The 21,806-nt window shown below is 43.9% G+C and overlaps 1 protein-coding gene across 2 annotated transcripts; it reads right to left on the reverse strand.

Annotated features, from left to right (window-relative positions):
- Positions 1–2,967: 2,967 nt before the first annotated feature.
- Positions 2,968–20,890, reverse strand: LOC134398807 (arylsulfatase D-like). Of its 2 annotated transcripts, none has more exons than XM_063126334.1 (10): positions 20,838–20,890; positions 17,261–17,410; positions 15,290–15,411; positions 12,473–12,595; positions 10,554–10,977; positions 10,334–10,470; positions 8,690–8,824; positions 5,733–5,895; positions 5,359–5,480; positions 2,968–4,429 (listed from the first exon to the last, which is right to left on the reverse strand). In XM_063126334.1, the coding sequence occupies exons 2-10, from the start codon at positions 17,317–17,319 to the stop codon at positions 4,053–4,055; spliced, it is 1,662 nt and encodes a 553-aa protein (XP_062982404.1). In that variant the 5' UTR covers positions 17,320–17,410; positions 20,838–20,890; the 3' UTR covers positions 2,968–4,052. The 2 variants fall into 2 exon arrangements, with proteins under 2 accessions (XP_062982404.1, XP_062982403.1); XM_063126333.1 differs by lacking the exon at positions 20,838–20,890 and adding an exon at positions 20,225–20,365.
- Between the last annotated feature and the right edge of the window lie 916 nt (positions 20,891–21,806).

Consider the following 21,806-nt stretch of genomic DNA (forward strand, 5'->3'; position numbering starts at 1 on the left):
ATATTTTGAACTAATTGAAGTTTCCGGAGTAGGCACAAAGGTAGCCCTATGTAAAGCGCATTGCAGAAGTCGAGCCTCAAAGTTACCAGCGTGTGCACTACCGTCTTTAGGTCTTCCAACGCTAGAAAGGGGCCCAGCTGGAGTATCAGCTGAAGCTGATAGTAGGCACTCCTGGCTGTCACATCTATCTGGGCTGTCATTTGGAGAGACGGATCCAGGAGCACCTCCAAGCTGCAAACACAGTCTTTCAGGGGGAGTGTAATCCCAGAACTGGTTGACACCCCCCCAAACCCAGGTTGCGGTCTTTGACAGCAAGCACCTCCGTCTTGTCTGGGTCCAACTTCAGTTTGTTTTTCTTCATTCAGCCCATTACCGCCTCTAAGCATTCTTTCAGAGGAGACACACTATCCTTAGCTGACAGTTTATCCTTAGCTGACATTGTTGGTAGAGGGAACAGAATGGAGAGTGGCCGAGAGAACAGAACAGAAGCACTCCATGGTGCAACATATTGTTGCAGGTCTACTGTGAATGATCTACTGATACGAACAGCGTGCTGTCTTGGGAAACATAGACAATTGTATCTTTCCCTTCAAAACCAGTTCCCCCCCCCCCCCCCCGACATCTGCACCACCAACAGCATTCTCCATTTCCTAATATGGAAAAAGAATGTGGAGTCTATGAAACCTATACATGGAAGATCAATATGACAAAGAAATGCTTCCCGGCTTGAACCTTATGAATAAGGTTGACTATCTAAATAAGTAATGCAAAAAAACCAAAGCCTGGAGTCTAGATTTTCCCTTTTTCCCTTGTCAAGTAATTTGCTAAACTTTAGCACGATAAAGCTTAAATAGGTAAGAGCAGAAAAGGAGAAGTGAATGTTGGCTGGCCCCCAGAGACTGGTAGAAATTAGGGGTGTTATCCGTTTCTCCTCGGATCGGAGAAGCAGAAGCGGATCGGGGTGATACGCCTCTGCTACAGGCGGAGAAGTGGATCGGGGGGGGGGGCTGGAGAAGCATGGCAAAGAGAAGCAACCATAAGTGGATCGCTTCTCTTTTCGTGGAGCCCTCCACCCGCCATTTTGGATTTTTTTGCCCATAGGATTGCATTACAGAAAAGATTAGTGGATAACTTTTTTGTTTTTCAAGCTATCTATTTGAAACTCACTGTGCTTAGAGAGTCGTGGGTGGGGGTCATTTTGAGCCTATTTTCAGCAGTTTGTGTGCTGCGGTTTGCTTGATATATATATATATATATATATATATATATATATATATATATATATATATATATTAAAATAGGGTAAAAAAAGTGGGAGAGGCACCTTTTTGAAGTGCTGAGAGGCAGATTCAACTTCCAATCATGATCACCTGATGAAGCATCCTCCAATCCCAAAGTTGGAGGAGGGGATAAGCAAAATGGGATACTTAGTAACTTGGGATACTGGGAAACTTTTCTTAGTCTCTTTTTTAAAACAGTAGCCCCACCAAACGCACAAACACAACCTGAAATCATATACTAAGCAAATAAATAACAGATAGGAAACACAGCTACCCACCCTAACCTTGGTGAACAACTGAATAGATGTGGTGCAAGGGGATAAGGTCCCCTAGGGCATGTGGACATGCCCAGTGCACACACTCCTGCCGTTGGAGGGTAATCAGAACCCTCCAAAGGTTAACCAGTGGAGAAACTATGCCTGTCATGAGTTGAAGTGCAAGTTAGCTTCTTAAAGAATGTCAAATGGGCACAGTTCCCCCTCCCCCTGGGCACATCCACTTTCCTCTTACTGGTAAAAGACAGACATAGCTTTTAAAAAAAAAATCTTCTTGTTGTGATTCAGCAACACTGCTGCTTTTAATTCCACCCTTCCTTTGTTTATTTATTTATTTATTACATTTATACACCCCATAGCCCAAGCTCTCCTGGCTTTCCCTCTTCAGTGAAGTCAGGCAGGCTTTCATTGTTCTTCAACTCCTTATTGTTGTTGTTATTATTGCTATTAATATTAATTAGTACTGCTATTATTAACGTTATTATTTTGTTGTTGTTTAATAATGGCTGTGATCACAATGCAGTCAATCAACTCTGAAGCAAGGATCACAAAGCTTTACTCTTATCCTCCTAGCCTCCTAGTTATGGGATGCAAAAGAAAAAGCATCTCTCTGTGCTGCTCCCGCCTCACAGGGATGGTTTGCATTACTGGCTTTGAAACAATCCTTGGCTCACTTCCTTGTGTCTCCAGAAATGTCTGCTGCATGCCTGCCTTCCCTCCTCCACCTGGGTGCTGTTGTGGTGGGGCATCTGCCGGGACTGACTTCCCCATAGATCTATGGCCTCTCTGCCTGCCTGGGAGCTGTACTACATGACGAACTTTGCGGTTCAACCCCACAAGCCTCCGGCATGCTTGCTCCCAGTGCTGCCTGTCCTCCTCCTCTGTGCCCGCCTTGCAGGGAGGGTTTGTGTGTGTCTTGCTTTGACTGAGGGGATAAGTCCTTCCTGCGCTCACTTAGACTTTTTGAAGTTCCAAATAATTTTTTCAAGTGTGGAAGAAGACTCATATTTGGCTTTATCTACTCCCCAATTCATGGCATGTTGGGATTTCCTTTGAAATGGCCATGAATAAAACCCATTGTGCTGTCTGCAGCTTTAAAAATCCCTGAGATACTGGGGTGTCAGATTTTCAAAAATCCCCCAATAATCAGGGGAGGCTTAGATTTGCTTGAGGCTTGTCATGCATGTGTATACATGGATCAGGTGTCATGGTGCATAATTTGACGTTTCTAACGTGAAAATTGACGGAGTTCCAACATGGGACTTGAATTGGGGCGAGTTAAAAGGGAACCCCCCAGCCAAAAATCAGGTGTTGATGGGATTTGCTTGAAACTTGCCATGAATGTGGATCTAGATGGCATCTGTGAGGGTGCATGCTTCCAAGGTTTTATCTATCAAAATGTCGCAGGATGGAGCTTTATGAATAAGTGTCTTGTAACATACACTCAGCCTTATGAGAGGTGACAGTTTCGACATGGCTTTCTTTTCTTCCTTTTCTTGTATGTTTCTTAGGTGCATCTTCCTGGTTTTGTGAGAACATTCGAAGGGGAAACTGGGCATATGAAGGTTGTGGGCTCTCCCACACTAGAGGCATTCAAGAGACAGCTGGACAACCATCTGTCAGGTATGCTTTAAGGTGGATTCCTGCATTGAGCAGGGGGTTGGACTCAATGGCCTTATAGGCCCCTTCCAACTCTACTATTCTATGATTCACTGCCATCACCAACTTTGGCTACCGATACTTGCATGGATTCTGGGTGCAAAGTTATTGTGAGCTTTCTTTTTGGGTTCAAGAACTAGTAGGATGAACAAAGCATCAAGCTAGAAATCCCTCTTTATCAGCCCTGCAGCCATGACGGTACAAGATGTGGTTGCTTCGGACCTCCCGCCAGGCTTGTTGCTCAACCTCTGTCCCTCGCCTGTGTCATGCAAAGTCCAGCTGGAAGGAAGGAAGTGACAACAGGTTATAGACGGTGGTGTAGTGGAGGCATGGCTCACAGGGTCGAAGCACCAAGACACTTTGATTAGCAGGGGTGATGATGCCATCTGCCACTCCCCTGAAGCTTCCCTGTTTCCTCTGAGCTTAGCTGCTATCATCACAGTAGCTGGTGGGAAAATGGATTTTCCCCAGCAACAACAGATTATTGTAAGCTTTCCCTGTTGTAATGCAAAGTATTTTGGGGCGGCTTGGTCCTGAACGGGTCGGTTCAAACCTATTAGCCCTACAAAAGGCCTGCCGAAACTTGATATGGATCAACACAGTTGCCTACATTTTGGATTCTCTTTGGGTGCATAGTTATGGAGACTATTATGAGAATGGCAGGAAAAGCTGCAGCTGCATCACGGCCATGGCACAAATCTTGGTGTGTGAGAGAGACAGGATTAGGCAAGCTTGATTAACAGAAAGTGGCTACAATCACATAGGGAACATCATTTTTACTCTTGGTTGGTATTATCTGTACTGAAAGCAAAAGTTTCATTGTAACAGGATTCTTTGGCTAGCTCACTTTAACTGAATGAACACTGGCACCTTCCTTGTCACACCAACAGAATGGGAACGTCCCACAGCATGGCTGCAGCCATGGTTTCCACATAATGTTGCGGAAAGAAAGCTGCTGTGGGACAGGAGTGAGAGTCCTGCGGTGCTCCTGCACAGCTTCCTCTATCCTCTTTAGAACTGCGTGGAACAGTGGCTCAGTGTCCGGTGACAGAGGCGTGGTCTCTGATGGGTCTCTTGAGAGGTCAAACAGCAAAGGTGGATCATGACGCGTCACACCCTCTCCGAAACATGGGCAAATTCCTTTTCCATAGCAGGCCCCTGCACCTTTGGGGTGGAATATTGGTGTCACATAATGAGCCTTCCATAAAGCATCACCTAGAAGGGCAAACAAAACAAAACACCCTGATACAATCATTGTGAAGATGATGGGATATGTCAACATTCCCTAGAGAGTTGCCTTCATTTACAAATTCAAATAAAGTTCCTTTCCAACATCAATACATACACAAAAACAACTCTCCAAAGGACCTTTGCACTAGATATAATGGACTCCCCTCATGTTGCCTTTCCCCATTTGACCTAGCTTTATCATGCAGAAAACAGCAATGGTAGCCTTAGCGACCGCTTTCTATGGCAAATGATTACCAGTTTCCCTACAGAATAAACAGCATTCTTAAGCATGCATGTCGGTTATGAGTACATTACACTGGTTCTGAAGAAGTCAAAGGCAAAAAGTCAAGTTTCAAATGTAGAATTCTACTCTTTTTGATTATTATAAATAGGTATAGACAGGTGGAAACAAAATGTTGCAGTGTGCCATCAGCTCCTAAGAGGAGTGCTCCTACTTAGAGTTCCAGACAGCCATAGTTTTCTTTTCCAGCAGATACTCCATATTCCTTTTTTCCCACTTTTTTTTTTTGGTGGAGGCTGTCTCTTTAGTTTTCTTTTCTTAATATTTTTTAACTGCAAACCCATAATCTAACCCAACCTAGAATGTTATCCACAACCCTTCTCTCTGCATTTTTCTATTGGGAGAGGGGGCTGCTGGCCCCAAAACCTTCAGTTAGTATTTCTGCAAAACTTGGGGATCCCCCAAGCAAGCTGATACCACTCTCTTGCTTTCAGTGGCCTGCAATTGAGGAATATATTACACTATAACTCCTCTTAAGCTTGCAAAAAGCATCAGTAAATGAAGAGCACTGAAATTATATAATTTTAGCTAGATTTGTAGCCAAAAAGTGGCATAAATTTGAATAAACAAATAACACAGTTTTTTCACATTCAGAAGAATTCTTTGTACTCACTGCCTTTCTGATGCCACCGGACGGCATGCACATATGATCCACAGTAGTGAAACATAAATTCATGTTCTGAGTGCTTTACTTTTTGTTGTAGTAAAGGCAACAAATCCTTCCCATCAATTATTCTAGAATGATTCAGGAAACAGAAGTCAACAAGCAGAAGACTGATAGTAGAATAGATTCATCGATCCAATCATAGATAAGAGTATTGCTTTAATTATTCTTTTTTGTGAACTTCATATGGTTCGATCAGTGTTTAACTACACCATGAAAACCATTTCTTTTTTCTTTTTCATGAATTATTTTTTTGTTCTGTTTTGTTAATATTCACAATAAAAAAGAGAGAAAACAAACAAACAAGAATTTATATGCTATACCTGTCCTGTGCCACAGCCCCTCCAGCCAGATGGGCCACTGTGGGGTAAATATCCATAAGGCTTGTTGGTTCATCAACAACAGTATTGGCAGGGATCATTCCAGGCCACCTGAATATGCCTGGCACACGGATTCCTCCTTCCCATCCTCCCATGCCTTTGCCCCCTGTATTGGGAACACAAGACTGTTGCGACCATTAGCAGAAACAGACAAGTTGATTAAAAGTGCAATCCTATCGGGATAGTTGTAAGTGTCCGACCTTGGAGGCTAAAGACTATCCAGTGCAGGGTGGATGGGATCCTCTCTTCCGTGCTCTGTTCTCCTGCAGTTTTTGCTAGATACCTGATTTACAACATCTAGTCAGGGAGCTTCAGGGCAGGAGTGGGGGAGGCTGGATGGCACATAAAAAGTTGTGTAATGGAGCTTCCGTTGTCTCCTCCACTCCCTACCCCCGAGCATGGAGAACAAGCCAGGGTGGAGAGAACTCTGCTGGCTACAAACAGGAGGGGAGGGGGAGGGGTGAGTGGTTTCTGGGAACCAAGGTCAGAGCGCCTTGGTTCCCAGAAACCAATAAATAAATAAATATATGGTTGTCTTTAATGGCCATAAGATTGCTCCCTATGGTTCAATGCAGAGAAAATAGATGAAAATAATTCAGTCAGCCTCTCTGCAATCTCCTTGACCTCCTTTAGTATTCATTTACTCCGTTGTCATCCAATGGTCCAAACCTCCCTAGCTGGTTTCTTGCTTCTGCTATATTTAAATAATTCTTATTTGTTGGCTTTGATGTTAAGCGATATGCTCCTGACAATGCTTTTTTGCATGTCTTAGTGATTGATTGCAAGTTTGTGTTCTTCTTTGTTCACCTCATTTGGGCAAGACTTCCATTTTCTGAAGGAAAACTTCTTTTCTCTAATAGCTTCCTCGATACTGCTTCTTAACCATGCTGGTGACCTCTTGAACTTGGTGCTACCTTTCCTAATTGTAGTATAGCTGAGCTTCTAGTATTGTGGTTTTGAGTAACCTCCAAGCATTTTGATGAGGTTTAACGCTTTTGATGCACTCTTTCAGCTTCCTTTTTACCAGATAATTTATTTTAAAGATGTTTCCTCCTTTGAAATCAAATGTAACTCTACTGGAATTCCTTGCCAATTCTTCACTTAAATAAATATTCAATGTGATAGCACTGTGGTCCCTGTTTCCAATTGGTTTGACAACAACACTATACAGGGCTAATGGAAAAGTTTTGGATATCATGCGGAGGAAGATGCAAGAAAGGATAACATTAAGTGTTATTAGAGGGTCCAAGAGCCCAGGGGCCTTCAGAATAATCCTTGTGTCAAAGAAAGACAATATCCTGCAAGAGAGGAATGGGGCTGAATACCCCATTGCCTTTCTCGGGAAAAAGCTGTCCCAGAGGGAGAAAAAATACTTTATGGTGCAAAAGGAATGTCTTGCAATCGTGTGGGTGCTCTCAAAGTTAAGGCCGTACGTGTGGGGACACAAGAGCATTGTACTGACGGACCACAAGGCACTGATATGATTGGAGACCATGAACAACCACAACATGACAGCACCACTTAGAGTTAAATGCAGGGTCATCTTAAGAACATAAGAGCCATGCTGGATCAGACCAAGGGTCCATCAGTCCAGCATTCTGTTCACAGTGGCCAACCAGCTGTCCATGGGAAACCCACAAGCAGCACATGAGTGTGATAGCACCTTCCCACCCATGTTCCCCAGCACCTGGGGTCAGTTCTATGACCAACTGTAACCTCCACCAGTATGCCTTTCCCTTTCTTTCCTATAGTTGATTATCATATCCCACTGGTACTCTCTGTTCCACCAGGTTTCTATTATGCCAAATATATGAGTTGCCCTTTAAAAGTAAGCACTACAACTTCCCCATCTTGGCTTGGAGGCTTCTAGCATTAGCACAGAAACACATATACATGATATCTCTCCCTGGATATCTCTGTCATATATATCTTCCGATATAGTCCTTAGGCCTCTTTGGCTGGTTATCATGTTTCACCATATGCTCATGGCCTAGTCTCTCTCCACCCCCATTTGGGCAATCAGAAACATCTTCCATCCCCTAAGGATGATTCAACCTGAACTGTATGCTTCCCAGCTCCTGCTGGCTTTCTCCCAGAGTTCAGTTTAAAAGCTGCTCTGCCAACTTTTTTATTTTAAGTGCCAGCAGTCTGGCTCCATTCTGGTTTAAGTGGAGCCCATAGCTCTTGCCCCTAAACGTTCCCCAGTTTCTAAATCTAAATCTCTCCTCCTACACCACTATCTCATCCATGCACTGAGACACTTCAACTTCACCTGTCTTGTTGGTCCCACACATGGAACAGGTAGTATTTCAGAGAAAGTCACCTTGATGGTCCTGGATTTCAACCTCATACACAGCAACCTAGATTTGGCTTCCAGGACCTCACTATATTTCCCTGTGTCATTGGTACCAACATGGACCAGGACTACTGATTCCATCACAGCACTAACTATAAAGCTATCTAGATGGCACCTTTGCACCAGGCAGGACATTTACCATGCAGCCTATACACTGACCACAAATCCAGCTGTCTAGTGATCAAATCTCCCACTATCACAAGCCTCCCACTCCCTGGAGACACATCCTCAGCATGAAAAGATATTTGTTTGTCTTCCAAGGATCCCTTCTAAGTGAATTGGGAGCAAAGATATGACTCACTTCCAATGTTAAAAGCTAGCATATACAATGCATATGAAGTATATACCAGAGGATACATCAGAAGATGTAACAGCAATAAAATAACTTTGAGAGTTCCCTAAAATATGTAACACATAGGGTGTAGTTAATAAAAATGGGTAGGGCTCCCACACAGGATTTGATACACACATCTACCAGCTCCTAGAATGCAACCCAAAGAATGAACTTCAAAATTCTAATAAGTAAATTGGCTGCACTACTTACCTTTATATATGCCATTCCAGCCACCTAGCTGGATTGGTCCTTCTTGAGCTTCCAGTTGTCCTCCATGGTCTGAGGCAAAATAGGCAAATGTGTTGTTTCTCAAGCCTTCATTGTCAATAGCATCTAGAATCTGACCTACACATTAAAAACACACACACACACATATATCAAAAGATTTACTATGAAGGCAATGCACAAAATAGTACAGGTGAATAAAGTGATGAAACCAATGTGTTTATTTATGTTGGTAGCCCACCCTTTCTGCCAACATGGGCATATCTTATTCTAGCCTCAAAATTATTTAATAATAAATAATAAAAATAATAATAAAAAATAATAATAATTGTCCTCTGGCATAGATTATGTTGAAAGGTGGTGGCTTGGATCCTAAAAATGGTTTGTGAGTTCTGCTCATGAAACTGGGATTTCCCAACCTTCTCTCCTGCTGAGGATCTCCATGTCCCCCAAAGCACTAGCCCTGAAGGTCAGAGAACCACCTGGAACAGCATTTGATGCTGCATAGTGGGTTGCCACTGCAGTGGAAATCAACAGCAATCCAAGATTTTCCCCCATGCATGGGTGAAAGTGCCTTCCGTTCATGTAAACGGTCCTTTGGATCCAAGAAACCTTAGGGAGTTTCATGACTGAGAGGGCAACTGAACTCAACTCAACACTATATACTATATTGCACTGGTTCTTAAAAATGCTCAATAGAAATCTTGGTTTCCTTTCCTTTGATTAGGTTTCTTTGGTTGGATTTAGGCTGTGCCTATTGAAAGGGCTTAGCTATTCGTTAGACATGCATCCAATTACTGCAGAACCATTGAGTCGAGGTTACAGAATCGACAATGGCCATGAAGGAAACCTTCTCTTCACCTCTCCACCACCTTCTGAACATGCTCGTGACTATCACATTACAATAGTAACAGGCTATAGCAATGAGACAGCTATCATAGCTATCATCTTAAATTTTATGGTTTCTAGCCAATGTTAGTCTAACTTAAGTCCTATTTGTTTCAATGGTTTCTAAGTAGGACTAACATTGGATGCAACTCTATGCATTTAAAATATTGCATTCCACATTTCTATTACAAAAAGGGTAGCTTATCTTCAATCATTCAGTCAACTCTTACAATCCAGAAATGAGTCAAATAATGTTCAAGAGAGCAGCAGAATGGACATTGAGTTATGGTATTTTAGCAATATCATAGTCCACACCTTGGGGCTGTTCACAGAACACACCATCCTACATTCAGTGGTTGAGTGTGGGTTGTTCATTAAACCAAGGGTTAGTGTATTGTCTGTTCACAGCACAGGGTGCTGGTTATCTGAATGCAACTAGGGTGGCTTGTTCTCCATACAGTGTGGCTTGTTAACTACCCTGAACAATCCAACAACAAAACATGTGTTCTCAAGGTGGTGTGTTCAAGAAAATAAGCCACACTACATGGTTAACGAGTCACCCTGTCTGCGTTCAGACAACACAATAACCCACAGTTCAAGACACTAATCAACAGCTCGAAATAACCCACACTCAACTACTGAATGTGGGTTAAAACGTTGTATGAACAGCCCCCTTGTCTCCAGGAATTATCAGGATCTGTCCAGAAGCATAGCAATTTTCCCCCAAGGAAGTCAACTCACCTACCAACCAGTCCATCTCTTCTACGTTGTCTCCATATAAACCATGCCTGCTCTTCCCATGAAATCTTTCTGTTGTAAACAGGGGGGTGTGGACATGCAGAAAAGAAACAAAGAGGAGGAATGGCCTGTGCTTGTTGCTTAAAGAAAAGAAACAGAACAATCACATTTAGTAAATCTCAGTGCTCTTGCAGCTTGGCATTTCAGGGAACATATGAATTACCTCTGAATAAATGAAACCGCTTCCTTTAGTATGAGAGAAACCGTTCTTTCCAGCTTCATTGGCTGCTCAGTAATGTCGTAGTTGCGCATCAAGATGCAGTTCCAGTATTTCACAAAGCCATAGCTGGAGTACCAGGAAGCAAAAAATAGGAATCCACACAAAGAGAAGAAGACGGCTGATTTCCAAGTAACAGAGACCAGACCGGTGATCTTTCCTGCGAGAACCGTCAGCGCTGCAAAGGCAATGAGCTGGGTGTAAAACCACAGCTTAGCCTGAAAAGCTGCATCCAGTTCTGGAGGCTTGTTGTCCTGGCAGTTGTTGAGAAGAGTGAAAGGCATCCCATAAAAATAATCGAAGCCATGATTCAAAGGATGGTGGCAGTAATCATTCACAGAGTCACAGTTTACACCTTGATGCCATTTCCCTGGAAATTGAACCAGAAAAGAGCCTGTGATTATTTCCTAGGCGGGATTCCATCCCTACCCCCAATAAAGTCTTAAAGGAACTGGGAGCACAATACTCCAGGAAATGTCTTCTTTTCAATTATCGTTGAAATGAATGGGGCTGCACAACTGTGTCCTTGGCAGGTTTGTTCATTTGAATGGGAGAGAGAATTAAACCTCCCCCCCCCATTGGTCCTCCCTCCACAATTGGTGTATGGAGGTGTTCCCCCCCCGCCCCTTTTTAAACATCCCTCCCCTGCACAGTGGGAGGGAGGAGTTTGGTGAAAAAAATGGTGTGAGTGTGGGGGAGCTTTAATCCTTCCTCCTGGATGCATGGTGGACCCAATCCAAATCAGGACCAAGTACATTTACTCTAGAGCAAAAATATTAATTCTCAGCCACATGCGATGCAATTAACATGTACTTGGGCCTTAGTAAGTCCACAGATGAAGGATTTCCACCCACATGATGCAGGCCCTGTTTCAATGGTCTGCCTGTTGAACTGACAATGGCTTTCTATTCTCAGCCCACTTAATAAACCTTATTAATGGCGTCACAGGGAGTAGCCCCAGGTACCACAGCTCAGGGCCAAAACTAACATGACAGAGCAGCCACATGCACTTATGGTCATGTCTGCCTTATTCACATAGCCAGCATATGTGTCTTCCCGTGTGTGTGTGTGTGTGTGTCTTTTTAACATTTAATGAGGTGTCCACATGAAAGGAGTAAAACCATCCCCATTCCCCTCTCTCTTTGCTCTCCATTGCTTCAAGGAATTTTATCCAAGCCCAGTTCAGATACTGCAAGACAGCTCGGTTCGAGAGAAAATGTCTTCAAAAGACCAAGGTAAGGCCAAGGGTGAGGGAATGTGCTCCTTCTCGTGTAAGGAAATACTACACACACACACACATGAAGGGGCTGTGGCTTAGTGGTAGAGCACCTCCTTTGCATGCAGAAGGTCCCAGGTTAGATCCTCAGCATCTCCAGGTAGGGCAGGAAAAGACTGCCAGCCCCAGAAACATGAATGAACATAATAAAGAAGAGATTGCCTCTAAGCACTTGTAGATCACCATTCCCAAATTTATCTAGGATTAGGTGTAAGAGTATTTAGTTATTTATTTATTTTATTTATTACATTTCTATTCCGCCCAATAGCCGAAGCTCTCTGGGCGGTTCACAAAAAGAGTACCCAGACTAAAGGGGGCAAATGCTAAGCAAGCTGCAGCATGAGCTCTTCTCACTTAATAAGGAACTGGGGGGCCCTAATTCGACCAGGGCCTTCAGAGACTGTCATTTTGCAGGGCTTATGATGAGGAAGTGCCTGGTGGAGAAGTATCTTCACATCTCCCGGAACCAGTAATTCTTCAAGCTATGCATAGATTCTGCACTTGAGAATCAATTTGCATTTATTTTTTGCAAGGAAATCTTTAGTCTAGAGACTTCAGATCTGGAGGAGGCCAAGGGGTTTCTACATACCTACAAGTCCTGTGGCATAACCCTGCTGATGCAACACCTTGGCAAAAGTGGTTTCATTCACTGGGAGACCTCCTGAGCCAGCGTTCCACTGCAGAGCCCGATATGCATTGCTTGACGCCATGCCTGCATTGACAGAGGGAAAACCCCACCCAATTCATTTTTCGGTTCAGTTTTCATGGCTCTGTGTTGTTGTTCTCTACTTAGCCATGCATGTTTTGCCAACACATACAGACAACTCAGCCTTACAACTTCATCCAGTGGTTTCTTTTGTGCACATGGATTCTTTGAATCATCCACAAATAACTGAGGGCTTATATAGTCAAAACTCCAGTATAATGAGTAACGGTTTTTAATGCTTTATGTGTGTATGTTCTGTGTTTTAGAATTTTAAATTTTGTATATTCATTTTTAATCTTAATTTTAGAATTTCTGTAAACCGCCCAGAGAGCCCTGGCTATGGGAGCGGTATATAAGTGCAATCAATCAATCAATAATCACTTTCATGTGGGGACAAGCTCTACGTATACAGGCCTTTCCTAACCTCGTGTTCTCTAGATGTTTTAGACTACAACTCCCAGCATTCCACAGCCAGTCATGTTGTCTGGGGTTTGTAGTCCGAGCAGCCCATGTTAGAGTTGAGGGAACTTAGGGCCTTAAGGCCCTCTTAACCTTGCATTAAGAGATCCTTTAAGGCCCTGACTGGCACACAGGAGGGTGGAAGGCAAAGTGCGCCTATGGAAAGTGTGCAAGTCTCCCGGCCTCCCCATGTGTCAATTAAATAATGCAAGGTTAAGTGGGCCTTTAAGGCCCCGATTGGCGTAGGGGGCAGAAGGCAAAGTGCACTTTCCTGGGCCTCCAGAAAGCTCGCAATTCCTCTGGCCACACTAATGGCATGGCCGGGAGAACTGTGCACTTTCTGGGATGGGGCAGAAAGTGCGCTTTGCTGAGGGCTCAGGAAGTTCACGCAGCCTCTCAAGCGCTTGGCAAAGACTCATGCATCCTGGCTCCTTGGAGTTCTCTAAAGCCTAGTCATGGAGTTCTCTAAAGTCTAATCATGGGTGACAGCAAGGTAAGCTCAAGACAATCTTCAGGAGACAAAGAACAAAACAGACCCCTCCTTTAAGGGGCTATGGTGGTCACCACGGTAGGGGGTGTTCCTTGGGGCCAAGAAAGGCCTAGTTCTTTTACTAGTAATACTAGAACTCAAGGTCACTCAGTGAAGTGGACTGGCAGTAAATTCAAGACAGACAGAAGTTCTTCTCCAAATAGCATGTAATTAACTATTGAAATTTATGGCCACAAGTTGTGAAGTTCACTGGCTTAGATGGCTTTAAAAGGGGATTAGACAAATTGATTCATGTATCAGAATTCATTGTGTTCAAAACGCAATAAAGACAGATAATACAGTGTTATAAATGGGAAGGGCGGGAGGAGAGACTGTTACTCCTGGTGGAGCCTTTCTCCACAAGGGTTTCCCAGAAAAGAAAGACTGATAGGCTGCCACCAGTCAAGATGAACCTCCTGACATACCCTAGTCTGTCCCACTGCTTAGGGGGTTTCTGAGCCCTATTGCCAAGGGCCCCTCCCTTCATACTAGCCCTAAGAAAACAACAGCAGCAAACAAAAGTGCTTTGGATTTTCTTGTCCAAAGCCCGGAAACACGGGACTCAAAAAACCACACCTTTGCAATAGCTTTGTAACTGTAGGGAAGAGATGAGTGAAAATTCCCTTTTAAAACAATGCAGCCTAGTGTCCGTATATAAAAAGGAGCTTATTTGGGAAAATGAGAAAAAGGGAAAAAACAAAGGAAGACAACAATCAGTGACACACAGAGTTCCAAATAATATTAATAAAGTAAATCTAATTGGTCTAGTTACAGGTTAACTACTTGAAGAGTCTTGGGGGGAATCCGCACGTCGTACCGAGACCGCTTCTAAGCGACCCCAGTGTGACGTGAAAGCGATCGTGTAACTAGCCTTTGGAAGAGCCGAGGAAGAGGCGTCCTTGCCACCGCCACCCACAGACCTCCTCGCTGGCTGGGACGGAGAGCTCGGGGGAAGAAGGTAGGGTGGAGAGCTTCTTCCGCTCTCCACCCCGCCTTCTTCAGCCGAGCTCTCCGTCCCAGCCGGCGAGGAGGTCTGTGGGTGGCGGTGGCAAGGATGCTTCTTCCTCGGCTCTTCCAAAGGCTAGTTACACGATCGCTTTCACGTCACACTGGGGTCGCTTAGAAGCGGTCTCGGTACGACGTGCGAATTCCCCCCTGGTTTCCAGAGCGCATGAGGAGTTAATTGCAGGATGGATGGTCTGAGAGAGAGAAAGCATCTTGGCTTTTGATTAGATGGTATACGGAAGGCTCTCAGGAGTGAGCTAACCTTTACTTTTATGGAAAACTGAATTCAGTGAAATGAGGCCCTTTAGTGGAGACTGATTGTTTTGTCCAATCATGTAATGGCCTCCATTTCTGATGTCAGTGGTCTAGCCAGAAAATCAGGACATTTTGTAGTGGTTGGACCCACCTTCGTAAAGACTGCAATTCACATTTCAAAACACCCAGTCTGTTGAAACCACTTGGCGTATTCTAAAAACGGTGTAACTTTTTGAATGTGTATTGGGAAAGAAAGAAATGAGACAAACTTAATCAGGTTGCCCAAATGCAGTTACCAACTAGGGGCAGTGTTGAGCTACACCAGAATATATGGGTTTGACACAAATACTTTCCCATTTACATATTATGTTTAACGTACTGCTGTTTATTTTGTTCACCTATCCATACTAGCTCAACTATATATGCAACTATACATTCCAAATGTACTCAACCTGATCTGATGGGGTATCTGCCAGTCAGGAAAGCTGCCCTGCTTGGGGTACAAAGTGAGGCGGCAGCAATGTGCTGAGTAAGTTTTACTCCTTCCTTTGCTAGCTGGTCAATATTAGGAGTCCTAAGATGAAAATGTGAAATATTAATACTATTAAACAGCAAATTCATATCCACAAGAAGCTGAAACAATAAAGAACCCAAAGCTGAAGTATGTGATTTTACTCATAATAATTTACCTAATATGAGATACTTATGAATGGTATATCATGTTTATGGATTCTAAAAGAAAATGTAGATTTGATAACTAGAGTCAAATTAATGTTTACAATACAACATACATCAATTTGGTTTGTACTTTCAAATACACACAAAGATCTACTTTAGCCACTAAAGAGAATAGGAGAATCCTGGCAGGTTGGGAATATGTGTGTGTCCGTGTCCACCTGTGGCTGATCACTGAATTTAAAGCAATTCTGTGATTCCCAGGAGGGTGTCCCAGGGAAGACAGGATATAACAAACTCCCCTGCTTGTGGAGAGGGAAATGTGAAGGCAGAGAAGGATGTCCACCTTGGAAGCCTCCTCCATGTGGTGACTGGAACTTCCATCATCACTGTTGCTCCTCCACCATCAAAACTCTAAAGGCAAAGATGACAAAAAGGAGATGTTCTGGGGTGCAGCCCATTCATTACCCCAACATGCCCCCAGAACAGGAGACGAACTATACCATCCCTGAAACTGGCTTAGTTTATTTCCCCACAACATGGAAGAGCAGTGGGAGGCAAAAGTTTTGTTTTGTTTTAAAGCTGTAGAAGCCCCCCTCCCGAGAGGAAAAATGCCCCTCTATCTTGTGGTGCTTTGGGTGCCATAGAGGCCTAGTTTGGATGACACAATAATCAACGGGGGGGGGGGGAGGCAACTGTCCGTTGAGTTGATTATTGCATCGTGGGGGGAACACAACGGACACACCATGCACAGTATGTTATTTTGTTCATTTAAACAACTGACTGCTCCGTTGCTTATCAAATAATGAATTGATTAAAATGTTGTGTGGAGGGCTCCCTCCTCCAGTTGAGTGCACTATTCCATAGATGATAGAGTTCTCTGGCAGGAGAGGCCGAAAACACCCTGGCTGCTCCTGTACAGCTGGCAGAACTCACAATGGCTGATGGGATAGGGCTGGGAGGAGCACCAGCCACCCAGAAGGACGCTGGGATTGTCAGCCACGCGACAGAGGAGGGGCAACATGTTGTGTGGGGAGTACCGGCAAAATAATGAACAGTGAGTGTGCTGTTCCCCCCCCTCTGATGCCTAATATGTCCTCCGAACCAGGCCAGATTCTCCTTCTGCTGGCCCTCTTGCTCTGTAAAATTCCGCTTTCATTTCCATCAGCATCATACAAGGCAGGACCTGCATCAGAGCATCCGAAGAATGTGCATTGAGCTGACATCTCTAAAGTGAATGAAGCTCTATCAACAGGGCAGATAATGGCATCATAAAGACAAGGGGCCTGAGTAGGTTCTAATGGTGGGTGGGGGAGGTGGCTGAATGGAAACAGCTGATGGCAAGGGCTTAATTTCCAAGGACTACTCAGAAGGCACCTAACCTTTGAGTAATGCATTTGAAAGCTTGAGTATCGCTAATGTAAGACAGTACTCACATGTAAAATAGTAAACACCTGTCTTGAAGTCCAGGTATAGGTTTTTAAAACATGAATACAGACTGTGTGTGTTGTGTGTGCATAAAAGAGACATAAGTGTAACAACAAAGCCAATAGCAGAAGGCAATATATGGCAACTATATTGACAGACATGGTGCCCTGATTTGATGGGAGCCCTGCATAGTGACTTACTGAGTCTGAGGGTTAATTCAATGGCACAGGTGACTCAAAGCTGTTTAGAAAACAATGTTCCTCATTTTATCCTGCTAAAACATTTAGCTAGCTTTAAAACAGGGCAATATGACACCTTACTTCATAGTGTTGTTACCATAGCAGCCTATATCTCCAATCCCAAGATCATCGGCCAACATCAGGACAATATTAGGTCTAAAGTCCAGAGCTGCACTCCTTCCACAGGCATGAAGCAATATAAATGAAGCCAAAAGGGTAGCTGAACAGAACCTGAAATCAAAATTAACAAAACAATGCTTGATGATGTGAAGTTGGGAAGAGAAAGGGAAGACTTAGAAAGGAATGCAATACAGTCTGGTTTGCCAACGTTCACTATGACGGACTGTTACACTTAGGACACAATGCTATGTATGTTTAGACAGAAAAAAGTCCTACCAATCCCAGCATTCCCCAGCTAGCCATGCTGGGAGTGGTAGGCCCCTTTCTCTCTCTAAACATGCATAGGTTTGCACCCTTAAGGTGTTAGTTGGAGCAACATGTTTAAGAATGCTTCATATTTTGGATCTCTGCATTTCCCCCTCAAGTTGAAAACTATGAGAGTCATCACACAGGGGAAAACTGTGTTTGCTTCCCGTTGCTTCTCTGCCCATGTGTTTGTCCCTCTTTACTTCTTCTTTTGAAAGAGGAAGTAAACAATCTGCATGTGGCCCATTCAGTCGGCCGTTTTGATCCCACTGTTTCTCCTGCACACTGCAGGAGATAATGGCAACTTCTGTCTTTAAAAACAAGTTGGATTTAATGGGGTGTTTTTCTGTTGTGTGAAGAAGGCTAGAAGGGGCAGGAGGCAGGAGGGAGGCAGACATTGTCATGAGAGGGACCCGCAAAAATCCGTGAGTCCCCAATAAAGGGTGTGCAATAAAACGCTTGTCTGATGGAGCTCTGTGTATCTCCTCTGTAAGATCTGAAGGGCATTTGTGTGTGTGTCTGAAATAGGAAATCCTGCCCAACAAATCCCCATGTTGGTTTGGGGGGGGACTTCTGTAGAGGGGAGCCTGCTGTAGGCATGTTGCCTCCCACTGTGATTTTGAACTCTGGCTGCACAGGCTTCCAAATAATAGGGTCACACTTGCTGCCTCCATCCATGCTGTTGAAAGATGCAACAGCATGGATGGAGGCAGCAAGTGTGACCCTATTCACCCCCTCCCCACATCTGTAAATTGAACACCCACCTCAGGCTTTTATCTAACACAGGTTCAAGCTCAGTCCACCAACCCCCATGTCTGCATTTCTCCCTTACTGATCACTATACCTGGATCCACCCTATCACCTTCCTCCGTGTCCCCATTTCTCCTCTTAGCGCAATTCAGAAGCTGGGGAATCAGGAAGCACATCTGTTTCTCCATCAAATCAGAAATTGAGCTTTTGCAAGAGCTCTCCCTCTGGCAAGGAGAATTTTACCAACCAACTGTACATACCCAACAATCCAGGAGGGTGGAAAATGCCCCTTGCTGCCTGGACAAACTCCACAGGTTGTATGTCCAGCTGTAGCAAGCTGTTTGCCACATGGTAAATGTTTGTCTTTATTCACTGAAGGCAAAGTCTGAAAAAGACTGACAGATAATATGGGAGCGGCGCCTGACAAGGGCTTCTCTACATAGTGTTTCAAAACTAAGCAGTTTCAGGCCTCGTGCAAGGTTGTCTTTGCAGGCTGCGTTATACTTATTAGTTATCACAACATGGTGCAGATATGTGTATGCATGTGGACAGTGACCATTCCAGCAGGCTGTACAGAGGTAGCAGGGCTGTTCTGCCAGCCATGCTGAAAGACTACTCAATTTCTTCTTCTTCCCATCCCTTTTCCCTCGTGTGTCGTATCATTTTAGATTGTAAGCCTGCTAGCAAGGGCTCCCTTGATTGCACATATGCTGTTCTGGGAGACTTTTTATCTGAGCAGCGGGATAAAAATACTGTAAGTAAGTAATATTTTGGAGCCACATTTCAGACAGCACATTAAAGGCCTATCTACACTATAAACTTATTTATTCCAGTTTAACACTATGGCTTCCTCTTAAGAACACTGGGAATTGTAGTTTTCGGCTAATTCTCTGTTAAAAATCCCTACAAAGAAACACAGTACTCTGGGGAGAGAGAATGGCTCTTAAACTAGTTTCAGGTTATAGTTTGATATATTCTACAATCGACTGTGCTAGCTGGGGCAAGAATCATCCCCTTTCCTTCACACAGACACACCATAAATAAATACATTGCTGCTGGGAGCAGGACATAACACTTTGAAAACGTTTTGAAAACTGTATATGTAGTGTGTCCTGGGCCCCAACAGTTGTCACTACTGTTATAAACCATTATAAAACAGTAGTGTAGATCCTGACAACCACACCAGGATCCAATCCAGTGCTTTTCCAGTGGATAATTCTCACCTCCCCCCCCCCTTTTTTTTTTTTTTACTTATCCCACCCTTGTGCCTTTAACAGCAGCTTGTCAGGTAGAAATTAAGCAGACAGAGCTTGATTTAGTCTGAAGGAAAATTATCGAGAAAGAACGCATCTGCTTACTTGCTTTAGTTCAGGCTGCTGACCTGGAGATAGAAAAAGCAGCCCCACTTCCACCTTTTGGAGTTGTTTTTTTAAACAACAACAACAACAACTGGAAAGACCAGTCGTTTATATAACTGAATACTGACTCGATTTACATAACTTCTTTGCTTCAAAAATCAGAGGGGTGTTGTTGTTGTAGAGCAAAGAGGCTGCAGTTTTGTTTGCGTGGCCACATCTGTCATCTATTGTAGTATTATCAGGCTGCGACCCTATACCTACTCACTTGGGATTTACATCTGGGAAGACATATATAAAATTGCACTCTCAGCCTTTCTGAAGGAGAAGGAGTGAAAAGAAAAGAAAAGAATACGCATTCCAACTAGCAGCAAGCTTTTCTCCCCCACTGGTTCCAGTTAAGCACTTTAGCAACACAACAGCTACTGTCGACAGGACCGCGTGTATTCGTATGGTCAAGAAACGACAGAGGCACCTGGTCACGTTCCAAGGAAACTTGGAACAAAGGACGCACCTTTGAAACCGGGGAAAGTTGCCCTCCAGGCGCTCGCCGCCGCCGCCCTCCTCCTCCTCCTCCTCAGGCTGAGAGATCCTCATTTTGAAAATCCAGGGCCCACGCGGAAGTAAGGAGCCCAGCAAAGTTGCACGGCTTAAAGCGCCCACAGCAGGTTCAATAAAAGTCTATAATACAATCCCAGGGAAGGAGGGAAAATTCCAACCTTCTGAAAGAGCGCAGAAGAGCCTTGCTTCGCTCAGCCCCGACAGCGAAGAGAGCCTTTCCGCCCCCTGAGCCCTCACGACAATTCGGGGGCTTGCTGATGGAGGAGTTGTAGTCCGGGAACTCTGGCTCAGTTTTAAGACTGCATGTTAAATGCCCAGCAAACGCATGAGGAGTTGTTTTTAATTGCTGCAGCCAAGGCTGTAATAATCCTGAGTTCAATGGGACTTAATTTCTGAGAAAATGATGGACTGCGAATCAGAAATAAATTATAAGAATTTGATAGCAGTGAAGCCCTCCCGCCTCACCACATGCTGAGTCTTTGAAAAATCTGGGTGCTAGACATCTGGTAATTGCACATGAAACTGCCACAAATCCTCCAAACTACCATGGGCTCCATCACACCTACTTTTAGTCAGTTTCCATCTGCAGTTCCCCCCTCCGGTTCCTTAGCGAGTTGAGCGCTGGGCACTTTCATGTCTGCGTTGTTGCGCTATTTCAGCTCATGTATCTTTTCACCTGGGTGAAATCTCAAGCCCCGCCCCTTGGGAAAGGTTTAAGGGAGGGGGGGAAGACCGAAGGGTTGTTTGCTTGTTTCAAAAGGTGGGCAGATAAACAATCATTTAAATTTCTTTTGTAAAGGTGGTCAGGTCTCCTCCTTTGCTCCAAGGTAACCAAAATGCTTACATCTGCGTACCTTTTAAAGATAAAGAGATAAAACTTGGCATGGTGATAGCTCTTACGGAGGGCTTTAGCTACTCCAAGTTTGAATCAGATTGGTTCATCCCTTGATTTTTTTTGGGAATGTTTTAATCCCCCCCCTTAAACCCATTTCCCTGGTAGTCCACAAGTATGAAGGATTGCTCTTCCATTCCTTTGATCATGCGAAGCTGTGCATCTCCAAGTTCATAAGCTACAGATCTGCTGGTTCCCTTACTCAAGAGTAAATCCCATGGATTTCAACTGCATTTACATCCAAATCAGATGAATGCTTACCTTTGAGTAAACCCTATTGAACAGAGAAAGACTTACTTCTGAGTAAAAAGAATTACGAACTCAGAATTAAGCATAGGGTTGCAGAGCACTTTCCAGTTTGCTGTTTTAAGACTTAAAAAAGAAAGCTTCTGAGTGACCACACTATTAAAAGTCAGTTTTAAATGTGTTTACTCAGAAGTAAGTCTCTTTGTTCAATGGAGTTTACTCAAAGGTAAGCATACATCTGATTTTAGTATGACTTGGATGTCTTCTAGCAAGAACAGTAGACTTCATAAAGCAATATAGGACAAGGACAACATTGGACATCTTTGCTAACCAAGGAAAAGTGTGTATGCATGAAGTGATATGCAACGAATTTACACAGTTCTCTTATCACATTAAA

Source organism: Elgaria multicarinata, chromosome 5, assembly GCF_023053635.1.
Source record: "Elgaria multicarinata webbii isolate HBS135686 ecotype San Diego chromosome 5, rElgMul1.1.pri, whole genome shotgun sequence".
NCBI classification, from domain to species: domain Eukaryota; kingdom Metazoa; phylum Chordata; class Lepidosauria; order Squamata; family Anguidae; genus Elgaria; species Elgaria multicarinata.